Here is a 19,396-nt window from a genome sequence, read left to right on the forward strand (position 1 = left end):
CCCGTTCCGCCTGCCGGCCCGCTGCCGCTCCCGGCGCCGGCCATTGCGCGACCCCGGAACCCGAGCCAGGCCTCCGCCCCCGCCAGGTCGCCGGCCTTAGGACGGGCGGGTGGGTGTGCGGGAGAGGGGAGCTTGCGCATGCGCCCCTCGCCCGCGGTGGCCCCGGGGCGGGGCGCGCCCGGTTGGTGTGGGCGTGGCCGCCGCGGGCGCCAGGGGTCCGCAGCCTTCGCGCAGCCGTCGCCGGCCCCGGCAGGTGAGGGGTCCGGTCGCGGGGCGAGGGGCCGCGGCTGCTCCGCAGGGGAGCGGCGTTGCGCGCCGTGTCGCTCTTCGGGGCGGGATGGGACGGGGCGTTGTCCGCGGGGGAGGCAGAGCGCTCGGGGGCCCGGGGACGGCGGCCCGTCGCCTTCCCGTGCCTCAGGGGCGAGTCCTCCGCCCGTCAGCCCGTGTGCCGCGTGGTTTGCTCTCCCTCCGGCCCAGGGAGAGGGAGTGGATGCCTTCCGCGCGTCGTCCCTTCGAGCTGCCGCCCGCCTGAGCCGCTTCGCCTCTCCGGCAGGCGAGGACTGCCGCCTCGTACGGCGGAGAGACGTGCGGGTCTGGGGCTGGGAGGCAGGGCAGGCCAGGGCAGGGCAGGGCAGGGCTGGGGCAGCCGCCTCTCCCCGGCTGCAGGCGGCGGTTCGCAGCTGTCGTAACCGTCTGTTGTGAAACGTCTCCTCAGGTGGCTGGCCCGCTTCCTGCTCCCGGAGACAGGCAGCTCTCTGCGGGGAATCGGACACAAACTTCTGCAGAGCTCGAGGAATCAGTCGTCTTGGTTCGCCGTCCCTCAGGTAGCGAATCTCGGTGAAGTTAAAGCTGTACGCCAGGACATTTAAGTCCTGGGTGCCGGCCTCTGTGGTGGTGTAACACTACTCTGAAAAGCGCCCTCACCCTTCAGAAAGGAGACTGTCAGAAGTCATCGTTGTTCCTAAAAAAACCTATGCTGTTCTTCCTGAGCTGCTGTTACAGTGGGTTGTTTTTTCTTTCTTCATTGCAGTTGCGTCATATGTGTAATCAAACCTGAATTTGCTCTTCCACTAGGGAGAAGTTAAAATATGAAAGCTCTTCCCTTTTGCTTACATACTCACATCTTCAAGGTGCATTAAGTATCCTCGAGGTAATATGCATCACCCTGTGTCCAGAAATTACATTGTTTTTATTGGGAGTTTTATGTCCCTAAACGTTCGAGTTAAAGATATTTCTGTGGTGGTACAAAAAAGTTTATTTTGTAAAAGTAGTTAGAGTCAAACTTAATCGTAGATTTTTTTTTTTTAATTGAAGTTTTACATTTTAACTTTATATATGTATAATCACAGAGGTAAGATTTTTCAAAGGGCATGAAGAACACCAATAAGCCTTAGAAGAAAAAAAGGAAGCAAGAAAGATGTGTAGAGGAGCAAGCAGAACCAGACAGAGGTCTTTTTGTTTTCTGTTTTGGTGTTAGGGAGAATGCAGTATTTTTCCAACAAGTATGTTTGTGTTAAATATCTCAGAATTAATCTATACAAATCCATTATATGTGACTGTTAAACTAATTTTAGTTCAGTTGTTGAAAGCAAAAGTCCATTTCTGGTAGGTTGAATAACTGAGCCATTATTAAATGTCATCAGCCAGAATTCCAAGGTAGCAGTGCTGTACCACAGTGTTTTTACAGCCTTGTGTTATGCCCAAGGCATTAATATTTATCCACAACTTAAGGCTAGAGGGAAGCCATAGTAGCTGTTTTGTACAAACAATGCCAAAGATCCTCCTTTTAGGGGTCTAAACTAAATACTAAATCTAAAACTAAATAAAACTAAAATCTCAGCTCCACGGATAGGTTAATGTTGTTAACTGGAGTGGAGTTTAGTATTTTTTTCCCCTTAGTCTAATTTAGAAACAGATGCTGTCATTAGCATGGTTTCCTTTAGGAAATACGTTTAGGGACAAAGTATTAAGATACGTTTTTTCCTTCCTCATTAATTCTCTTTATTTGTCAGTGAAAGTCAGGGTGCTCTTCCAACATAAGTAATATATGATCAAGTTAGTATTTGTAGGTATTAGTTCCTTTCAAACCCAACAAAGTTACTTCTGTTCTTGAATCAGTTAGGCTAAGATTAATAACGGCCCCTTCTAGCATCACATTTGAAGTTGTGGTGTGGCTTGTGGGAAACAAGTAGACAGGAAGTAGAATTATGGTGCTCTTTACTGTTTTATGTTTAATTTCTTTGGTTTGTCTTTAATATTGCTATAGATGAGATGCTGTTGCTCAGGGATTTAAAAATGGCATTATTAAGCGTTTGAAGGATTTCTGAATGTAGGAGTTTTGGGGCCAGGTTGCTGGGTCCAAGCTTCTGTTTAAGCAATAGTCTTAATGATTTGGATCACTTGCTTCATACTTTCTTCTACGGTTGAAAGAAGACTGTATCGGGTAGATCCTTCCCATCCTGTAGCTAGATCGAGTGCACGTGTTCACTCAGCGCTTTATCCAAGGCACAGTTAGGAGCCAGCTGAATTAGTTCTAGTGTTGGCAACTTGCTTCTGGTGGTTCTCGCATCCTGGAGGGTTATTACGAAGTCCTCATGGTAGGTGGTTAGCATGTGTGCAATAATCTGATGGTTCCAGGAAATAGCATGATTGCTGTGTGCCTGTGTTCAGAGCCACTGCCTATGTACATGCAGAGCATGTATGATGCCTCCCAGGCACAGTGAATGCAGAGTGCAGGTAGCTGCTATGATACAGAATTGAAGGACAGCTGACTGGACAGCTCTTGGTTTGCCTGTAGGAAGGTTTGAAATACATCGGGGCTGTAGTACAGTGTAATTTTGTGATTGTCAGTTTGAAGTTAGCGTTATCGTTTATACTGAGATATAAAATGATATGCCGGACCACTGTAGGATAGTGTTTTTGTGGATTTTTCTTAGGCAACCTTTAGCAGTGTAGGAAAGCATAGGTTTCTTAGAGCATAAGCCTCTTTGGGAGCTTGCAAGCCACTGATTTGGGTCTATTTACTTTAAAGCACTATCACCTTATTGGAAAAAAAGCATTAAATTAATAGGACAAAAAAGGTAATCTGATCTTTGTTCTTAAAATCTTAAAGGGCTTGTCTTGCTGGACTTTTTAAATATCTGATTTATATTGTACTTTGTTCTCTAACAAAGGCTCTGAGTTTCCCATAAATAATCTTTACAGTGCTGCTGTCACGGACACATAAAACTGTTGGACAGGTTACTTATTTTAAGGGGAGCAGTGGTTCCTCAAAGTATATGCATTCATACCTGTTACTTTGATTGATATATGGGAATAACAATTCTTGGTTTTAATTTCCTTTCATTTCACATTTTAATGCTACTATTGAAGCTTTAGCCTTCTGCTGAGAAGCCTAGAGGCAGACCTCTGAGGTAAGTTACCAAAACCTCATTTTTAAGAACTGGTATTTGTAACAGTGAAGTGTTACAATTTGAAATGGACTGTAGGAAGGATTAGTCTAAAACATGGGATTACCTGCATCTTGTTTCTGCAATAAAACGCAGCAAGTTTTAGTGAGATTCAAGTTTTTCTTTCTTCTGGATAATGTTAATTATGTAAAGTCAGTCAGTGGCTCTACACAGAGAAATTGCAATGAAGAATACACAATTTAAGATACTATTCAAATTGCATAGTTGATTGTTTTCCATAAAGTAATTGACATTAAAATATTCTTATAAAACATATATGCAGGAAACACATTTCCCCCTGCTTGAATGCTGTCTGCTTAAAACAACTACATTTTGAAGTCAGGAGATCCGTGTTTCTTAATTTTCTTGTTTAGGGCACAATATTATCTTTTATAGTTTAGCTCACTTGGATCAAAACATCACCCAAAGTTCTTAAAATACTTTTGTGTGAGGAGGATGCTGGGAAGAACCCTCAGCATTAAAGATATGCCTAAAGGGTGAACACACATGTTCAGGAATAAAAAGGTCACCAGAAGGATATTTAGAAATGGCTCTTTCTAAGTCATCTTGTGAACAGGTGTCCTAGAACTCAAATTAATAGTTTCTGGTCTGTGCAGTGGGATTTTTTAAAAAATAGAATTCTAAATGTGTTCTTTGGCAATGTCACTTAGTGATAGATTTTTATATATAGGAACTCGCTACAAATAGGTGTCTGACTTGTTACACCAGTGTGTTACACCAGTGTGTTACACAGTGTTACTATCCAGTAGATAAATATTTGAACTGCCTGAGTATGATGAAGCTTGTACAAATAGATGATTCATTTCCCATAGAGAAAACAATATCTCCCTTCTCACACACTCATGTGCCTCAGATTTCTTAAATCATAGAATCATAGAATGCTTTGGATTGGAAGAGACCTTTACAGGTCATCTAGTCCAACCCCCCTGCAAGAGCAGGGACATCTTCAACTAGATCAGGTTGCTCACAGCCCCATCCAACCTGACCTTGAATGTTTCCAGGGATGGGGCCTCCACTGCCTCTCTGGGCAACCTATTCCAGTGCTCACCACCCTCACTGTAAAAAATTTCTTTCTTAAATCTAGTCTAAATCTGCCCTCCCTTAGTTTAAAACCATTACTCCTTGTCCTGTCACAAAAAGCCTTGCTAAAAAGTCTGTCGCTGTCTAAAATACTAGCTCCTATTTTTGTTTGGCATAATCCCCAGTAAAATGAGTTCTGTGGTCATTAGGATTTTATCAGCATAATCTCACGTGTTCAATTAAGAATGATACAATTCCTTCATGCATACTAAATAGTGAATATGAGAAGATATAGTTTACACTCAAGGTTTTGTGTGATTCTTCAAATACAGAATGATTCAAGTTGAGAGATATTACTTTGAGCTGCTTCTGTTATTCAACTTGTGAGCACATCAGCTAGTGCCACATGAGAATTTTATCAGCTATGTTGCCTGTAAAGAGAGAGAAAGAGAGAAGCCAGAATTCAGATTTAGAGGTTTGATTTTTAGAGAAGCCTCTAATTTTCAAATGCAGTGATGAAATTAGGCTATGAAACAATCTTAGCCTTTGTAACTTTATATGAAATGTCAGCTCCTATGAGGTGGTCCATTTCTTTGAGAATTGAAGGGTTACCTTGAGATTTTTTTTTAATATACCTTTATATACAGGTAGTCCAAGATCACTAGAAATTGTGTCACTACTAGTCCCATCAGTGGAAAGAAGGATCCGTTTGTCATAATTTCATTGTCAGCTTCTTCCAGTAGATGTGGTATTTTCTGGGAATATGTTGTCATTCTCTGCTCTTTGCATATGCATCTGTTACAAAGAGATGCTAGTGGACTGTGCTGAGATTATGGATTGAACAGGTTATATTGTCAGATGGATATCGTCTCCCAGGTTATTTTCATTTAAATCTTGTTTTGTCCATCTTTGTGCCAGCTCTTCACCGGAATCCTTCTTGTGAAAGGCTGTTGCAGGAAGTGCAGTTACTACTTGGTCTGAGATGCAATAAAAGATGTTCTAAGGAATACAGGCCTAGAGCTCTTTACCACAAAAATTTCGGTTTGCAAGAAATGGTATCTTAGTCCTGTCTGAAAGAGCAGAGACTGAACAATTGCATACACTGAATGTTCAGGACAGTAGAGCTTCATGTGCATTATTTCAGGTTTAGGCTTGGTTCAAGACTTTTGTTTTTATAGTCTATCTGGATAATTAATTTCTTTCCATGTTGTAATCTGCCCAGGTTCATGGGAAATACTTAATAATCCAAGAAGGATCAGAGCACTGCTTGTATATGGTACTGACTTTTTCAGTCTGGCACATGGTTTACATAAAATGCTTAAGTGTAGCATTATAGCTAGAAGATTAGCTGATTAGGAACAGACTTTATTAGCAAGTTCTGAAATGTTTCCCCTGCTTTTTCTGTGTCCATCTCGGCCCTGAGGTAACTACAAAATAAGGATTTTTGGTCTATTGTCATTAGTAGTTCACAGGAACTAGGAAATGTTCTATGACAGCAATAGCTTACATCAGAACAGTTTTGAGACTTGTGCTAAAGGCAGTGATACCAAACTCAGCTAGAGCAGTGCTCACTTCATTAGTCTTTTTGTCTTCTTGTAGTTATGTATTTCTGCTTGTCAGATTGGGAAGTACCTATAGTTGTGAACATATTGTACTATGCTGGAAGGTTATCTGGGCAAGCCTGTACTCTCCCTAGTATTGCAGCATTGACAGGATTGCTGCAGTCTGACAGCTCCCAAATGCTCTGTTAGAAAATTATTCTGATAATAGATCTGTTCCTTTCCAAGTAGAATGCCATGTTTACAGTTTCTGTTGAAAAGCAGACATTGGCTGGGTTATTTGGTGAACGCCACATCTTCAATAGAATCATTAGTGGAATTCAAAGAACTTTATGATCAGTGGAACTGCAAGACAGGACTAGTCCTTGACTTACAGTTTTGCTTTGATAATGACAGCTCAAGCAGAAGGACTTGTAATATACTTAGTTGACATAATCATGCTCTTGAGCAGCCTAGACATGGCATAGGATCAGGAACAAGTATCTCCCTTGTGACCATATACTGCTGCAGTTCAGAGTCTGGATGTCACAAGTTCTGCCGTACAGTTTATACAGTAATTTTCAGTCTTCTGTCCAGAATTATTGGTGTTTTTAAGAGCCTGATACACTCCTGTGGTCATAAAAGCTATTGAGCTGTCATCTGGCCTCATTCTGGTGTGCTTTACCTCACTTTATGGTGTAGGTATGTAGGTTTGTCCTCCTACATGGAGGACAAACAGTTGATAGCTTGAGAAAAGCAGAGGTTTTGATTATATTTGGCCAATGGGGAGCATAGTTACTTTCATAACAATAACTAATTGAATAAATAAGTCTCTTGTTATGTGATGTAATTTACTGGCAGTCAAGGCTTGTCCTACCAGAGCCCAAACAATACCATCTGTCGATGTAAAGTTATTCCAGTATTCCGAATGTGCAAGTAATCCAGTCATGCATCTAGAATATTTTGCATCTGATTTGCCACACTATCTGATAGTGTGTCGTAGAATGGTATTTGAAGAGGTAATGCACTAGTACAGCCGTGATTTCTTATGTTCACCATCCTGAAGAGACTGCAATTTGCCAGACTCTGTATTCCATCAAGTCTTCAAAAAGAGCATGCTTACTTACTGACAGTGACTCTGATTCTTGAGGATGTTTATTATCTTTAGGAATCCTACCACCCACCTCCCAAACCTGTTTTGGAAGTTTTCAGCTAAGGCAGGCTTTCAGAGGTGAGGAGAATTGGGTGGAGCTGGAGTCATTCTTCCTTTTATTCAGTAGGGGATTACGAGGATTCGTGCAGCGTATGCAGCGCTCCAACAGCTATTGCTGTTTAAAAGACTTCTGAGTTCAAATGTGAAGCATCTGTGTGCCCTCTGCAAGTTCTGTAATGACTGCAATGTTGTGAGAAGTATCTGTTGTTTATGTACTGAGTTTCACTACCATAAATACTGTTTTGGGTTAATGAGGTATGACTTTTTCTCACTAGTAAGTATTTTACAAATTTTTAATGCTTATAATGTTATTGAAAATCTGGTTGTGTACAACTACTTAATGTAAAACGTATCAGTTTTATGGTATTATGGGTAATCATGTTGTCTTTTTTTTTCAAGTAAAATAGCAAAATTATTTCTTGAAAGGCATTAAAAGTATTGCAGACCTCTCCATTATACAAATACAAATATTGATTCCTAATATTCTCAAAACCTCTGAGGAAAATCCCTTGCATTATTTTCTGTCTTGGATTTTGCAAAACTGGAAATGGAAGAGATTAAAGGGCCATCTCGGGATTTGAGAAGTTTTGCTTTTCTACCTGGGTTTCAAGTTGAGTATCCTCCACTTGGATAAATACATGTTCTTGCTAGAAGTTGTCTTTTACCTAATGTGGACGCAATTATTAGGTCTCAAACAAGAGCATTTGCATTTCAGGGAAGGGAAGCATCTTTTTTATTCTTCCTTCCTCTGTGTGTTTAAAGATGCTTTTTGCACAGCACCTCTTTTGCTAAATCTGCTCTTTTCCCACATTAGATGCATAGTGGGAGAGGCAGTGATGTGTGGAGGAGGAGAGGAAGTAACAGAACTGACGTATTTATGTGAGAAAGTACTTGTAAGAGAAGTGGGACATGCACATGCACACAGGCTAAGTAGAAAAAGATGTCCAGATTTTTAGGTTGACTGGATGCTATCTGTTTACCAGGGATTTTGGAAACATTACTTTAACAAAAGAAATGTGGCTACAAGTCCTTTCGGGGACTCACAATAATAAGGAGTTTCAGGGAAGTCAGAGCAAGAAAATTGTGACTGTTTTGAGAAATATATCTCAATTAAAACTTTAATTCTGTTGAATTTCATGAAAACCCTTTCTACTTGCTCTTGCAGCATCAGTGGGTATTAGAGCATCATTTTGTCAGCAGAAAGTTGTTTTTCTGGAAACAGTCATTAAGGAGTCATGCACTGGTCTGCACTGGATTCTATGGGCAGAGCCACTGACTGTTAATGAGCTCTGTCTGGCAGCCAGGAAAGCAATAGGGAATGGAAAATACCAGTATAAAAAGAGAACCAGGAAAAAGGGGGCAGACTGCTTTTTCAAGGTATGTTTTCTAAGCCTAAAATATGTTGGTTTAAAAACAGTTTAAATACTTAGAACTCAGAGTTTCACTTTTTTCCCTCAAGGACAATGACTGAAACTTGGTAAAGTTATGGGAGCAAAAGATACTCAAAGATGGCATCGTGTTTAGGTGTTTGGGAGGTACAGGAGGATTTCCATGAATCTGACATGCTTCTTAACATAATTTATGTGCATGGATGTTTGAGTGGTTCCTTTACAGGTCATTTATACTTACTTCAGTGTCCAAAAGGTCCGTGTCTGAGATGGCAAAACAGAGATGGAGGGGCAATGTGTGAAGCGTGCCCTAGTGGAATGCAGGAAGCTTCAGGAAAATTCCCTCAGACCACAGTGTTTTCTTTCTCCTGTTTTCAGTTCATCGTTCCTCTTTTCCATCTTCCTTTCCCTTTTTGCCTCTAAAAAAAGTTCCTTTTCACCAAAAGTCATATGAATGCAGTGAAAGGAAGAGAGATGGGTTGGGTTAAGTATAGTTTCATGTTCAAGTACACTATATGTGTATGATGCAAGTGAGCTGGCTAGATAGAAGTAGATGCCTTTCCTTCCTTATTCTGTTTAGCATCAAGGGCAATTGTACTGTAGAGGCTCACCTCCCAAAGAGGTGTTGGAAATGACCAGCTGCATTCCTGAAGAGTATAATTATAGAGATTTTTTTAATATAGAAAATATCTGCTGCTCAGAGCTAATTAGGCTTGCAAATGCATTTTATCCCAGAGTGGGATTCATAACTGATAATGAAGTTGTTTCTGTAGGTTTGTAATATCTGCTGGTCTTCTCAGTTCCAGTGGAGAATGATCGCGATACTTAAGAGGAAATGTGAGAAAGCTTTCAGTTGTTCTTTTTTTTTTTTTTTTTAAACAAACCTGCAGAAAGAACACTTCCTCCTAATTCTCAGTTGTTACTTGACTTCAAAGTTGTTTATCCCTATTATTAAAAATCATAGTTGTTTTTGAAGATTTACTAAAGCAAGATCACCTCTTCCTGTTACCCACTTAAACTCCTTTTCCAATTCTGCCATGCTCATGGCTTCAGTATTTTGTTACAAAGGTTTGGTGGGGGAGTGTGTCTTATGATTTTTTTTTTCCTTATTCATTGAATTATTATTAATATCTACATTGTAAGATACTGGCATTCATGTGGGCTTTACAGGATGTAATTTAAAGCTTGCGAAGTTTTCTTGTCAGCAGTTTAAACCGCTGTGCTTTCTTTGTGGTGTATCCTGTTTTCCATTTGATTCCTCAAGCATTCTGAGAAACCTGATCTTGTTTTTTATGTGCAGATTTTGAAATGAAGTTTTATACCTATGTGGCAAAGCCAAGAGTATGACAGTAATACTGTAATGTTGGTACATCATAAATCTTAAAATTTGCATTTGGAGCCTCAAATCTCTGTCCTGACAAGCTAACAATTCTAATGATCAGTCAGAGAATTAATGCATTATGACAATCCTATTGTTTGCTTTTTAGCCACGTTTAAAATAATGATTTCTGTTGCTGCTTTCTAGCTTAACAAATGGCAGCACAGTGTGTGACAAAGGTGGAGCTGACTATTGCCTGCACCAATCTCTTGGATAAAGATGTTGGTTCCAAGTCAGACCCGCTGTGTGTGCTTCTCCAGAACACGAGTGGTCAGCAGTGGTATGAGGTACAGTGTGATGCTTCTCATGAATCTGCTAAAAACACAGTCTAACTTGTCAGACCTTTTAAGACACTGGAGCGTATGATTTCATTAAAATATTTTAATTACATACCAGCACCTGTGAATACTTTTCATTAGATTATGTCTATAAAAAGTTACAGAGGTAGCACACTAATAATTGTTTTCTAATAAAAACTTTTACCTGTCTGAGTTTTAGCACTGTTCCCCCAGCTGTGTGTTGGACCAACAGAAGAAGCCTTCCAAGTGCTTAAACGTGCTTTTATAAATACAATCCTTCAAAACTAGGGTCCAATCCTGGATTTGACAATATACCATTTTTATGTTGGTCTTCCCTAAACAGTAATAGATATTCCTTACAGGGAGCGAAGAAAAACAGGTCCTCAAATATCTCTGACTTACAGCAGTGGGTTTTGTAATATAATGTGGTTATTTATATTTGATGAAAGGTTTGTAGGAAGACATGGCTTTATACTTTATACTAAGAAGAACTTTTGAAAGTCTTTAATACTATATTATTTGATTTGAGTGCATGTTTGGTTGATGAAATACTGAATAAAGTGATATCTTTCTAACTGCAGCTTAATCGCACAGAAAGAGTTAAGAATTCCTTGAACCCAAAGTTTGCCAAGAAATTCCTAATTGACTACTATTTTGAGCTTGTTCAGAAACTTAAATTTGGAATATATGACATCGATAACAAAACCTTTGATCTGAATGATGATGACTTCTTAGGAGAATTTGAATGTACACTGGGACAAGTAAGTATGCAAGATGATTTCCTTTAGAATTAAGAAGATAGAAGTTAATGCAAATCATTAACCACTGTTATCTTAAATTTATCACTATGTTCTTGTGTAGTTGGGGTACTCTTAAATTGAATAGAATTCCCTTAATTTGTTTTTTCAAGCCTCAGTTCAGTGCATATACATTTTATTTGCGAAAGGTCTTGAGATGATGCCCTGAAATGTACTCTAGAATGGTGACTGTCCAGACTGCTGTCTGAAAGTAAGTGGACTGTCAATGAGCACAGAGTAGTAATTGCTGTTTATTTACTCTAATACTCAAATTCTTATTTTTATGCTCCTTAAAAAGAGAATTGGTGTACAGCAACATAAGAGTGTTCACAAGGGCCACGTTAACCTTGTCATTTGCTTTCCGCTTAAGGCAAGCAGTGATTCTGGTTCTGTCTACTGTTGATTTCAGTCCTGTTTCCCTGTCGAATTCAGCTATTGGTGCTACTACAACTGGGCAGCTTCTTTTTAACTTGTTTTTTCTAATAGATCCTTCGAAGGCATTTCTTCTCAGGAGAGTCGTCTTGGGATTTTTCCTCCCCTGTGTCTAAAGTATTTTTATTGTAAGTGCATTATGAAGACAGAGGCATTGTGAAATGAAATTCAGTAGCAATTTAAAATTAATCATTCATTCTTAATGTAAAGAAGGACCTGTAGAACGAGTAGACACACTTCTGAGAAAGCATTGCCTGAAGAGGATAAAATAAAATCAACTAGAAACACTGCAGGGGAAGGCTGATGTTTGTTTGCATGACAAACACTGTGTTTATAAATCTGTTTGCTGAAGCTGTTTATGAAACGTGGCTTGCATGTGTTTGAATGGTATGTATGAAAAACTTCAGAACAATTTGAGATTGGAACTTAAGGTATTATCTTTGTCCATGTATGTGTATCATGTTACTACAAGACATTTTATTTCATATTGCTCCTGAAACTCTGCATGTGTTCATCTGCATATGTATTTTAAAATTTTGAAGTGTATCAAGTATTACCTATTTATAGGAGATCATGGGAAGTAAATGTAAAGCTGTCATCTTCATGATGAAGGAAAAATTCCTAAAATGAAAATACCTCGCTATCTAATTTCATTCCTTTGAAAATCTATTGAATTGTGCTAATAATGCTTGATACTCAAATTTTGTCTTGGCAGATAGTTTCTAGCAGGACTCTAACAAAACCATTAGTTCTTAAAAATGGCAGACCTGCTGGAAGAGGAAGTATTACGGTAAGACAATTAAGACAATAAATCTCTTCAGCGTTTATCCTTAAATGGTTTTGTGGGTTTTTTTAGTTAGTAGCTTCAACACAGTCTGTCTAATTTACAGTGCTGTAAAAAGTATCTTAAAGCATTTCTTTTTCCTCCACTAATATTTCTTTGTCATCCAAAAGGAGAGCAGCCCACCTTCTGCATCTATAAGTCTCATTGCATCCATCAAAATCATCAGGGCATCCGATGTGCTACTGTTTGGGCAGTAGCTTTAATTGTCAGTGTCATCATCTAGTGAATCCCAACGTCAAATCAAATTGTTCCTCCCTCCCCCCACCCCATTTTTTAATGCTTCATTTATGAGCAAACATGATTTTTTGTAACGGACCTGTCATAGGAGTGTTGTGAATATGTTAAACTATGTAGTTCCTGTATACAAAATAAGTATTTTATTTTGTTTGCCTATCTAGATTACAGCAGAAGAAGTGAAGGATAACAGGGTGGTTGTATTGGAAGTAGAAGCAAGGAAACTGGACAATAAGGTATTTAAGTAATTGCTGTTTCTTTGATAAAGCAGTAAAATCAGAATCTTGTCAAAACAGGAAGCATTAAAATGTTCGTTCTTATTTTTTGCTGAAATAATTAAATCCATTAAGATTTTTCTTACACTAAAAAAGAAATTGAAGAAAGATTGCTTCAGAGTAACTTCATTGACTGTTTTGAAATGAATTATATTTGTAAATAAGACAAGTGCATTGCAGGAATATTCTGTGAATAGCACGCTTCCATCTAAATGTAAATCTTTACATTTAATCATAAAGATAAGGGAGTTTTGGTATATCCATTGGTTTGAATAGTTGTATAAATTATTACCTGTTAGCGCTCTCAAAGAAATGGTAAAGAGTGTATTTGGAGTGTATAAATCTGTTATGTTAAATATTTTGGGACTGGCTAAAAATACTGTATTTAAAAAGACTTTTATAAACAAAATTTAAAAAAAATTAATAATGGAAAAAATGTTATTATTTTTCCCCATCAATTTAGTGATACTTTTTTGAACTGGATGAAATCCTTAGTTCCCTAACTATGCATCATAGTACTTATTAGTATAAGTATTCTTTTGCTTGAACTGTCAGGTATTTCATACGTGGACGCTGCAGAACTTTTATCCTAAATTGACAGACATGCCATGTTTTCTTTCCTTCACGGGTGGTAATATAATCAGACTTGCATTTCTTCATCTAAAGCTTTTGTTCCCTGAATATTTAGTTTACTTTTTGTTAATCTAAGTGTGTTTTAACTAGCGTTTAATGGCATTCATGCCACAGGCTGTTCTGGGATAATTACATGTTCTTTAAATACAGGATTTTTTTGGAAAGTCAGATCCTTATCTGGAATTCCACAAGCAGACTGGAGATGGAAACTGGGTGATGGTTCACAGAACAGAGGTAGGATATTTTCAGTCAACAACCTAGAGATTAAGGTTATTTGATTTCCAGTGTGTCACAGTGCTAGAGGTACAGTGCCTTACAAAAAGAAGAGAATGGTCTGGTAGTTGACATGCAGACCAGTTAGAAATCACCTCAGCTCTTCCACTGATTTTCTAATAGGACAGGAGGTCTACCTTACTCTGATTCTGGTTTATGCCATCCTATTTTAAAGGAAAATACTTTTTTTTTTTTTTAAACTATCTGCAATGTAGAAGAAAACAAATGTTGAAAAAGTACTGCGTACTCACACAGAGACATTTGTCTCAGTGCTACTCTGAGGTTAGAACTTGAGCATTTCCATGACTCTGCTGTTCTTACGTCAGTGTCACCTAGCTGTACCACTTACTAATGAAAGTAATTATACTGAATGCTTGCATAGCAAGGGCAAGCCAAGGATAATGCTGAGTGAGGGAAAACGTGCTTGAGCAGCAGCAGCCTTCCACCCAGGAGGAGGTGTAGCGGTCCCAGTGGCAGCAACTGACACAGGGTATGAGTAGGTTCCAAGTGTCTCACTGTATGGGAAGCTCAGGCCCTAGCCACAGCTGAGGTACTGCGTGCATTTGAAGTGGTGACCGTATTAATTTGAAGCAGGGATGTTGAAGAAGTATAAATCCTTTTTGTGTCAGATTTGTAAAAATAGTTTCTCTGATGAGGTGGTCCTTCTGCATAAAATGTATCTTTTCCATGAGGATTTCAGTCATCTTCAATTTCAGTAATGAATCCAGAATTTGCTGTTCCAACCTAGAACTGTCTGGAGGATTACTTCTTTATGTTACAGATTTTAAAAACCTTTTTATGTTACTAACTATCATTTACTGTTTTCATTTTCAAAAGAGGGATTTCTTTCTCTGCACTTCTGCAGTGCTGGAAGTATAAGTATTACTATTATTAGGTATTATTAATTAAGTATTGCTTGTTGTATGTAGTTTCTTGTGCTTTCTAAGGTCATTATTTGGTGTATTTGGTGTATTATTTGGTATATTACAGGTACTTTCCAGTTAAAGGATTCTGAAGATCCTTCAGTATTATTCTTAAACATCACTTACTTAGCATTCTGCTTGAGAGACTGTGTGCAGTAGGGGTGTCTTTATCCTCATGCACTGTTTCTGCTTAACTATACCCTGAATTTCGTGAGGGAACATTTCCATAAGTGGCATTTCAGAATAAATATAAGCTGGAGTGAATTGTAATCTCCAGAGCATTGATGTATTCAGTAATTCCAATGTAATATTTTTCCATGGTTTTTTTGTAAGTCATGCTTTTATATATGTTTGTGTGTATGTATATATGTGTGTGCATATTAAAAAAAAAAAAACAAAAAAAAAACACACAAAAAAAACCCCCAAAAACAGTATCAATATGTATGTAATGATAAATTTAATTTTTTGCAGTGTGGTAGCTGAATGATATGGTAGATCACAGTGCAGTCTAGAAAAATATGGAGTTGAAAGATACCATCTCTTTTGGACAATACTACTGCATGTTAGGAATGTTTAGTTTGTTTATATCCCATACATTAGGATTTGGATTGCAGGAAGTGATTGACAGCAGCTTTAGTTAACTGTTCTTCTTAACAAAAATCATGGCATGAAGGTATGACCAATTACAATGACTACTTTCCACTCTTGTGAACAATACTATTCTGGCTTTTTTTTTTTTTCAGGTCATTAAAAACAACCTGAATCCTGTTTGGAGGCCCTTTAAAATCTCTCTCAATTCTCTGTGTTACAGTGACATGGATAAGTCAATCAAGGTAGTGTATATGAAATATGTGTATGAATCAACGCATTAAAAAAAAGCAGGATATGTAATAAATGGAAGGCGTGTTATTCTGATTATTATCTCTTTTTGTTTCTTACTCTTATTTGAAAGTCACAGAGACGCATGTTTTAGAAAAAAAAATCTCACATTTGTGATACATTATCTGGTAAAAGTTGGTCTTTGAAAGTCTGGGAAACCAGTTGAACATAAGTAGCTTTGAAATGTCCAATTCAGTTTCTTATTTAGATTGTACAGTTTTAGTGTTGCATCAGCCAATATTGGTGGCATTAAGATACTGTATAGTGAAAGATGCGTGTTAAAGGCTAGAATATGCTCTGCTCTACATTATGGATCTTGTAATACTTTGTTACTGGTGCAATAGGGAACACTAATGAAATGCTTAATATCCTACCTGATACCATTAATTACACTTAATATACTAACTGAGATAACAGATGTGGACCAGACGTATCTTGTGGATACCAGATGTAGCAACTTTTCTCCTCCAAATTTTCTGTCAGGAAGTGAGCCAAACCTGTGAAGTGATAGTTTTACCAGGACTGATCTTTAACTCTCTATCTTCAAATCTTAACTTGAATAAATTATGTTTAGCTTCTGAGTGGTTTTTTTCAGGAATTCGCTTTAGGGGAAGCTAAACAACGAATCCAAATGCCATTTATTAGCTATTATGAACATGTTAGGAACCCGATATTTTAGCATTTGAAAAAAAAAAACCAAAACCAAATGAAACAAACCACCATACTTGCCGTTCTTCCTCTGGGAAAGAAAAATGAGAGCATGATCTGCATGTGACAGGTATTAGTCATATGACTTGAGGCAGTCCTGGAAAATGCTTAACAGACACAGGGATCTGGGTGTTACAAGCACCTGTATAAATTTAAATACATAACTATAGAGCAGACTAATGAACAACTTTACAAGCCCAGAACCTGCTTCCCTTGCTGCTTCTGTGTTTTCTCCTTCTCATTCCTTTCTGCTTCCCTTTTCCCCAAAATAGCTGTGACTGCTCCTACATTTCCATATACTCTAAATATATTTCTCTTTTTCAGTAAACAGCCATACTAAAACTGTAGACCATTGATTAAAATATGTCTGTTAAGATGGAGTTATTCTCAGCTCTGTCATTATTTTAATAAAGTCTGTTCTTTGGAATCTTACCTCAGAAGTGTAGGTTTATTTCCAGAGGAAAGAGATTTTACTTGGAGTTGTTATGGACTTGCAGACAGACAGTAGGATTATGACTTAACTTAGAAATCTGGAAGCTATCACTTCAAACATCAAAATGCAGACAGAATTGTATTATAATGTTGTTGAAAGATTAAACAATACTTTTAACACTTTTATATGCACACAGTTGCATACGTAATGGGCTATTTGTCATAGTAAGTAAACCCACCAACTTTTCCGTAATGAGTGGCTTTTCACCTATTTAATGGCTTAGTTTGTGTATCTCCAGCAATGCACAAACCAAGTTGATTCTATATCTTCTGGATTTACTGCTATATTCCATGTGAGTGTGTTTGCAGTCAGTGAAGTCTTTCTGTGTTGAAAATGTGAGCCTGTCATCTGGAGCAAGCATGCCTAGTTCTGCTGGGGAAGATATATATGCAATTTTATCACGTGGTTTCATAGCGCTATTGCGTGTCCAGGTGAGCATATATGGAACAAAAGAAATATTTCTGTCTTGCCTGGAGTAAGTATTAAAAATTGGCTTAGATGGGTCAAATACCTCAAGCAAGACAAACTTTAATCCCTTTAAAAGGAAAAAAGAAATAACTGTGCTAACTGTGGACAGGTATCATAACTTTTGGCTCAGGAAATGTCTTCAGTTTTAAATTTCAGGTACTGAAGCACTTGGCTGAGTATTTGATTGGCTTAATTTATGGCATTCAAAAGAATTTTTACACAGCATCTGCCATGAACATCAGTCTGTTAGTACTGTGGCTGCTTGTATGAGATTTAAGTTGCTATTCAGTGCATGTGCATGCATTTTATTTATTTACTAGTGTGTTCAAAATGTTCTGGTAGTGCGAACTGCAACTGAGGCATGTTCTGCCCGGTGCAGAACTTGCAATCTACACATCATATTTTGTACTTCAACATTACTGTTTGTTTTCAGAAAGTTAATTCCTCTCAGAAAGTTAATTCCTCTCAGAAGCTCAAGTGTATGTTGAAGTTGTTTGCTTTATTTTGTTATTCCTAAATGAAGTGGCCAAGGAATCAACTGAATTGTTTCTTGAATATAATATAGGATTTTTTCAGTTTGGAAAGACTGATGTGAAAATAGCTGTTCAGTTTAAACCATATATATTCAGAAAAGTTTTTCTTGAAGTTTGTTTTGATTCCAAATAATGGGGGATTCCTACTATGACTCTTGATTTATTATTATTATTAATAATAATAATTAAAAAATTATTTTATTTTGTTTTTCTGTTAATTGATTACGTTAGCTTGCATGTCTCTGTTGCAAAACTGAAATAAAATAGCAGAAGTGGATGGAATTAGCATATGCTATTATAGATAAATAACCAGCTTTTTATCTAGAAAGGCAGTTGGGGCACATTCGTAAGTTGAGCTTTTAAAAAACAAAAATTGAGGACGCTATAAGGTTAAAGTAACAGTGGTAAAATTATGCTCACTTAAACTGATAGGTTGTCAAACAGAAAAAAAAAGTCTATTTTTCACTTGTTCTGCCTTCTGTGGTGGGTTGGGGTGTTAAAAGATGAGTTGATTGAATAGTAAAACTAGCATTAAACATTGAATACAGGAAAAGAGGATTTTTAGTTGACATTCAGATCCATGAAGTGTGGATCATAGTGACTGTTTAAATTTGCTAATCTTAAAAGAAAAAAAAAATTCGTCTTGTTTCTAGATTTAGGGCTGAACCTTCAAATACTTGTAAATCCTGAGTTATCCTGAAGGTCAGTAAAGTAATATAAAAGTATTAATAAAGCTCTTGTGATCACTGAATAACTGATTTACTAAATTTTTAGCTGGATGCTCAGAGATAGTTTTTCCGAGGTATTAAGGAAATTTAACTAAGTCTCTTAATCCATGATGACAGTAAAAAAACCCCACAGGTTGTTTTCCTACTCTTCGTGACACTCCCTCATTCCCAAAATGTAGTTCAGTATAATTGATGTTACCTGCTCATGTGGGACCTGACACTGCTTAGTATTCTCATCTCTCCTTCATTTCAGTGGAAGATCTGATCTGAAACTGGGTATATTGGCTTTTACCAAATCTTAATCCATAATTTTTAGATGCAACTCTTTGCAATTCTAAGACTGCAATGCAAGGAAAAAGTCCATGATATAAGAGATTTAGGAATGTTTTGGATGTTTGCATTTGCCTGAACTAGAAATGCCATTGCAGTGTTTATGGCTTTTGTAGGGCCATTTCTGTTACTAACATTGAATAATGCTTCATTTTAGGTTGAGTGCTATGACTATGATAGTGATGGGTCTCATGATCTCATAGGAAGTTTTCAAACTACAATGTCAAAACTGAAGGAAGCATCTCGGTCCTCACCTGTAAGTCTTACATAGTCTGAACTGCCTGTGTGTTTTTCATAAGCTGTTTTACGCATTTGGGAGCAAAGCTTATGTCACTTGACTTGCAGGTATGGAAGTTGTGTTAGGCTACAGCTTAACAATGCTACTGTAGTTGAGGCTGACTCAGCATTTACATTATGCATCCACTTTCCTAGGATTAATATCTTGGTTACAGTTTTTAATATTACGTATCTAAATACCCAACCATCAGCACAAATTAATTTCACTAATCATAAAAATACAGAAATGAAAAAATTTGGAGT

The 19,396-nt window shown here is 37.9% G+C and overlaps 1 protein-coding gene across 9 annotated transcripts in view; it reads left to right on the forward strand.

The window, feature by feature from the left end:
- The window catches only part of CPNE3 (copine 3), a 29,305-nt gene that overhangs the window by 138 nt on the left and 9,771 nt on the right, over nt 1–19,396 (forward strand). The window contains exons 1-10 of one of the 9 annotated variants that reach the window (XM_075494893.1): nt 131–253; nt 716–824; nt 8,407–8,618; nt 10,155–10,294; nt 10,888–11,067; nt 12,251–12,325; nt 12,778–12,849; nt 13,672–13,755; nt 15,461–15,550; nt 19,014–19,112. In XM_075494893.1, coding sequence (XP_075351008.1) covers nt 10,163–10,294; nt 10,888–11,067; nt 12,251–12,325; nt 12,778–12,849; nt 13,672–13,755; nt 15,461–15,550; nt 19,014–19,112 — 732 coding nt within the window. In that variant the 5' untranslated portion in view covers nt 131–253; nt 716–824; nt 8,407–8,618; nt 10,155–10,162. The other 8 variants (XM_075494891.1, XM_075494889.1, XM_075494892.1 and 5 more) reach the window with 8 other exon arrangements.

Source organism: Mycteria americana, chromosome 2, assembly GCF_035582795.1.
Source record: "Mycteria americana isolate JAX WOST 10 ecotype Jacksonville Zoo and Gardens chromosome 2, USCA_MyAme_1.0, whole genome shotgun sequence".
NCBI classification, from domain to species: Eukaryota; Metazoa; Chordata; class Aves; order Ciconiiformes; family Ciconiidae; genus Mycteria; species Mycteria americana.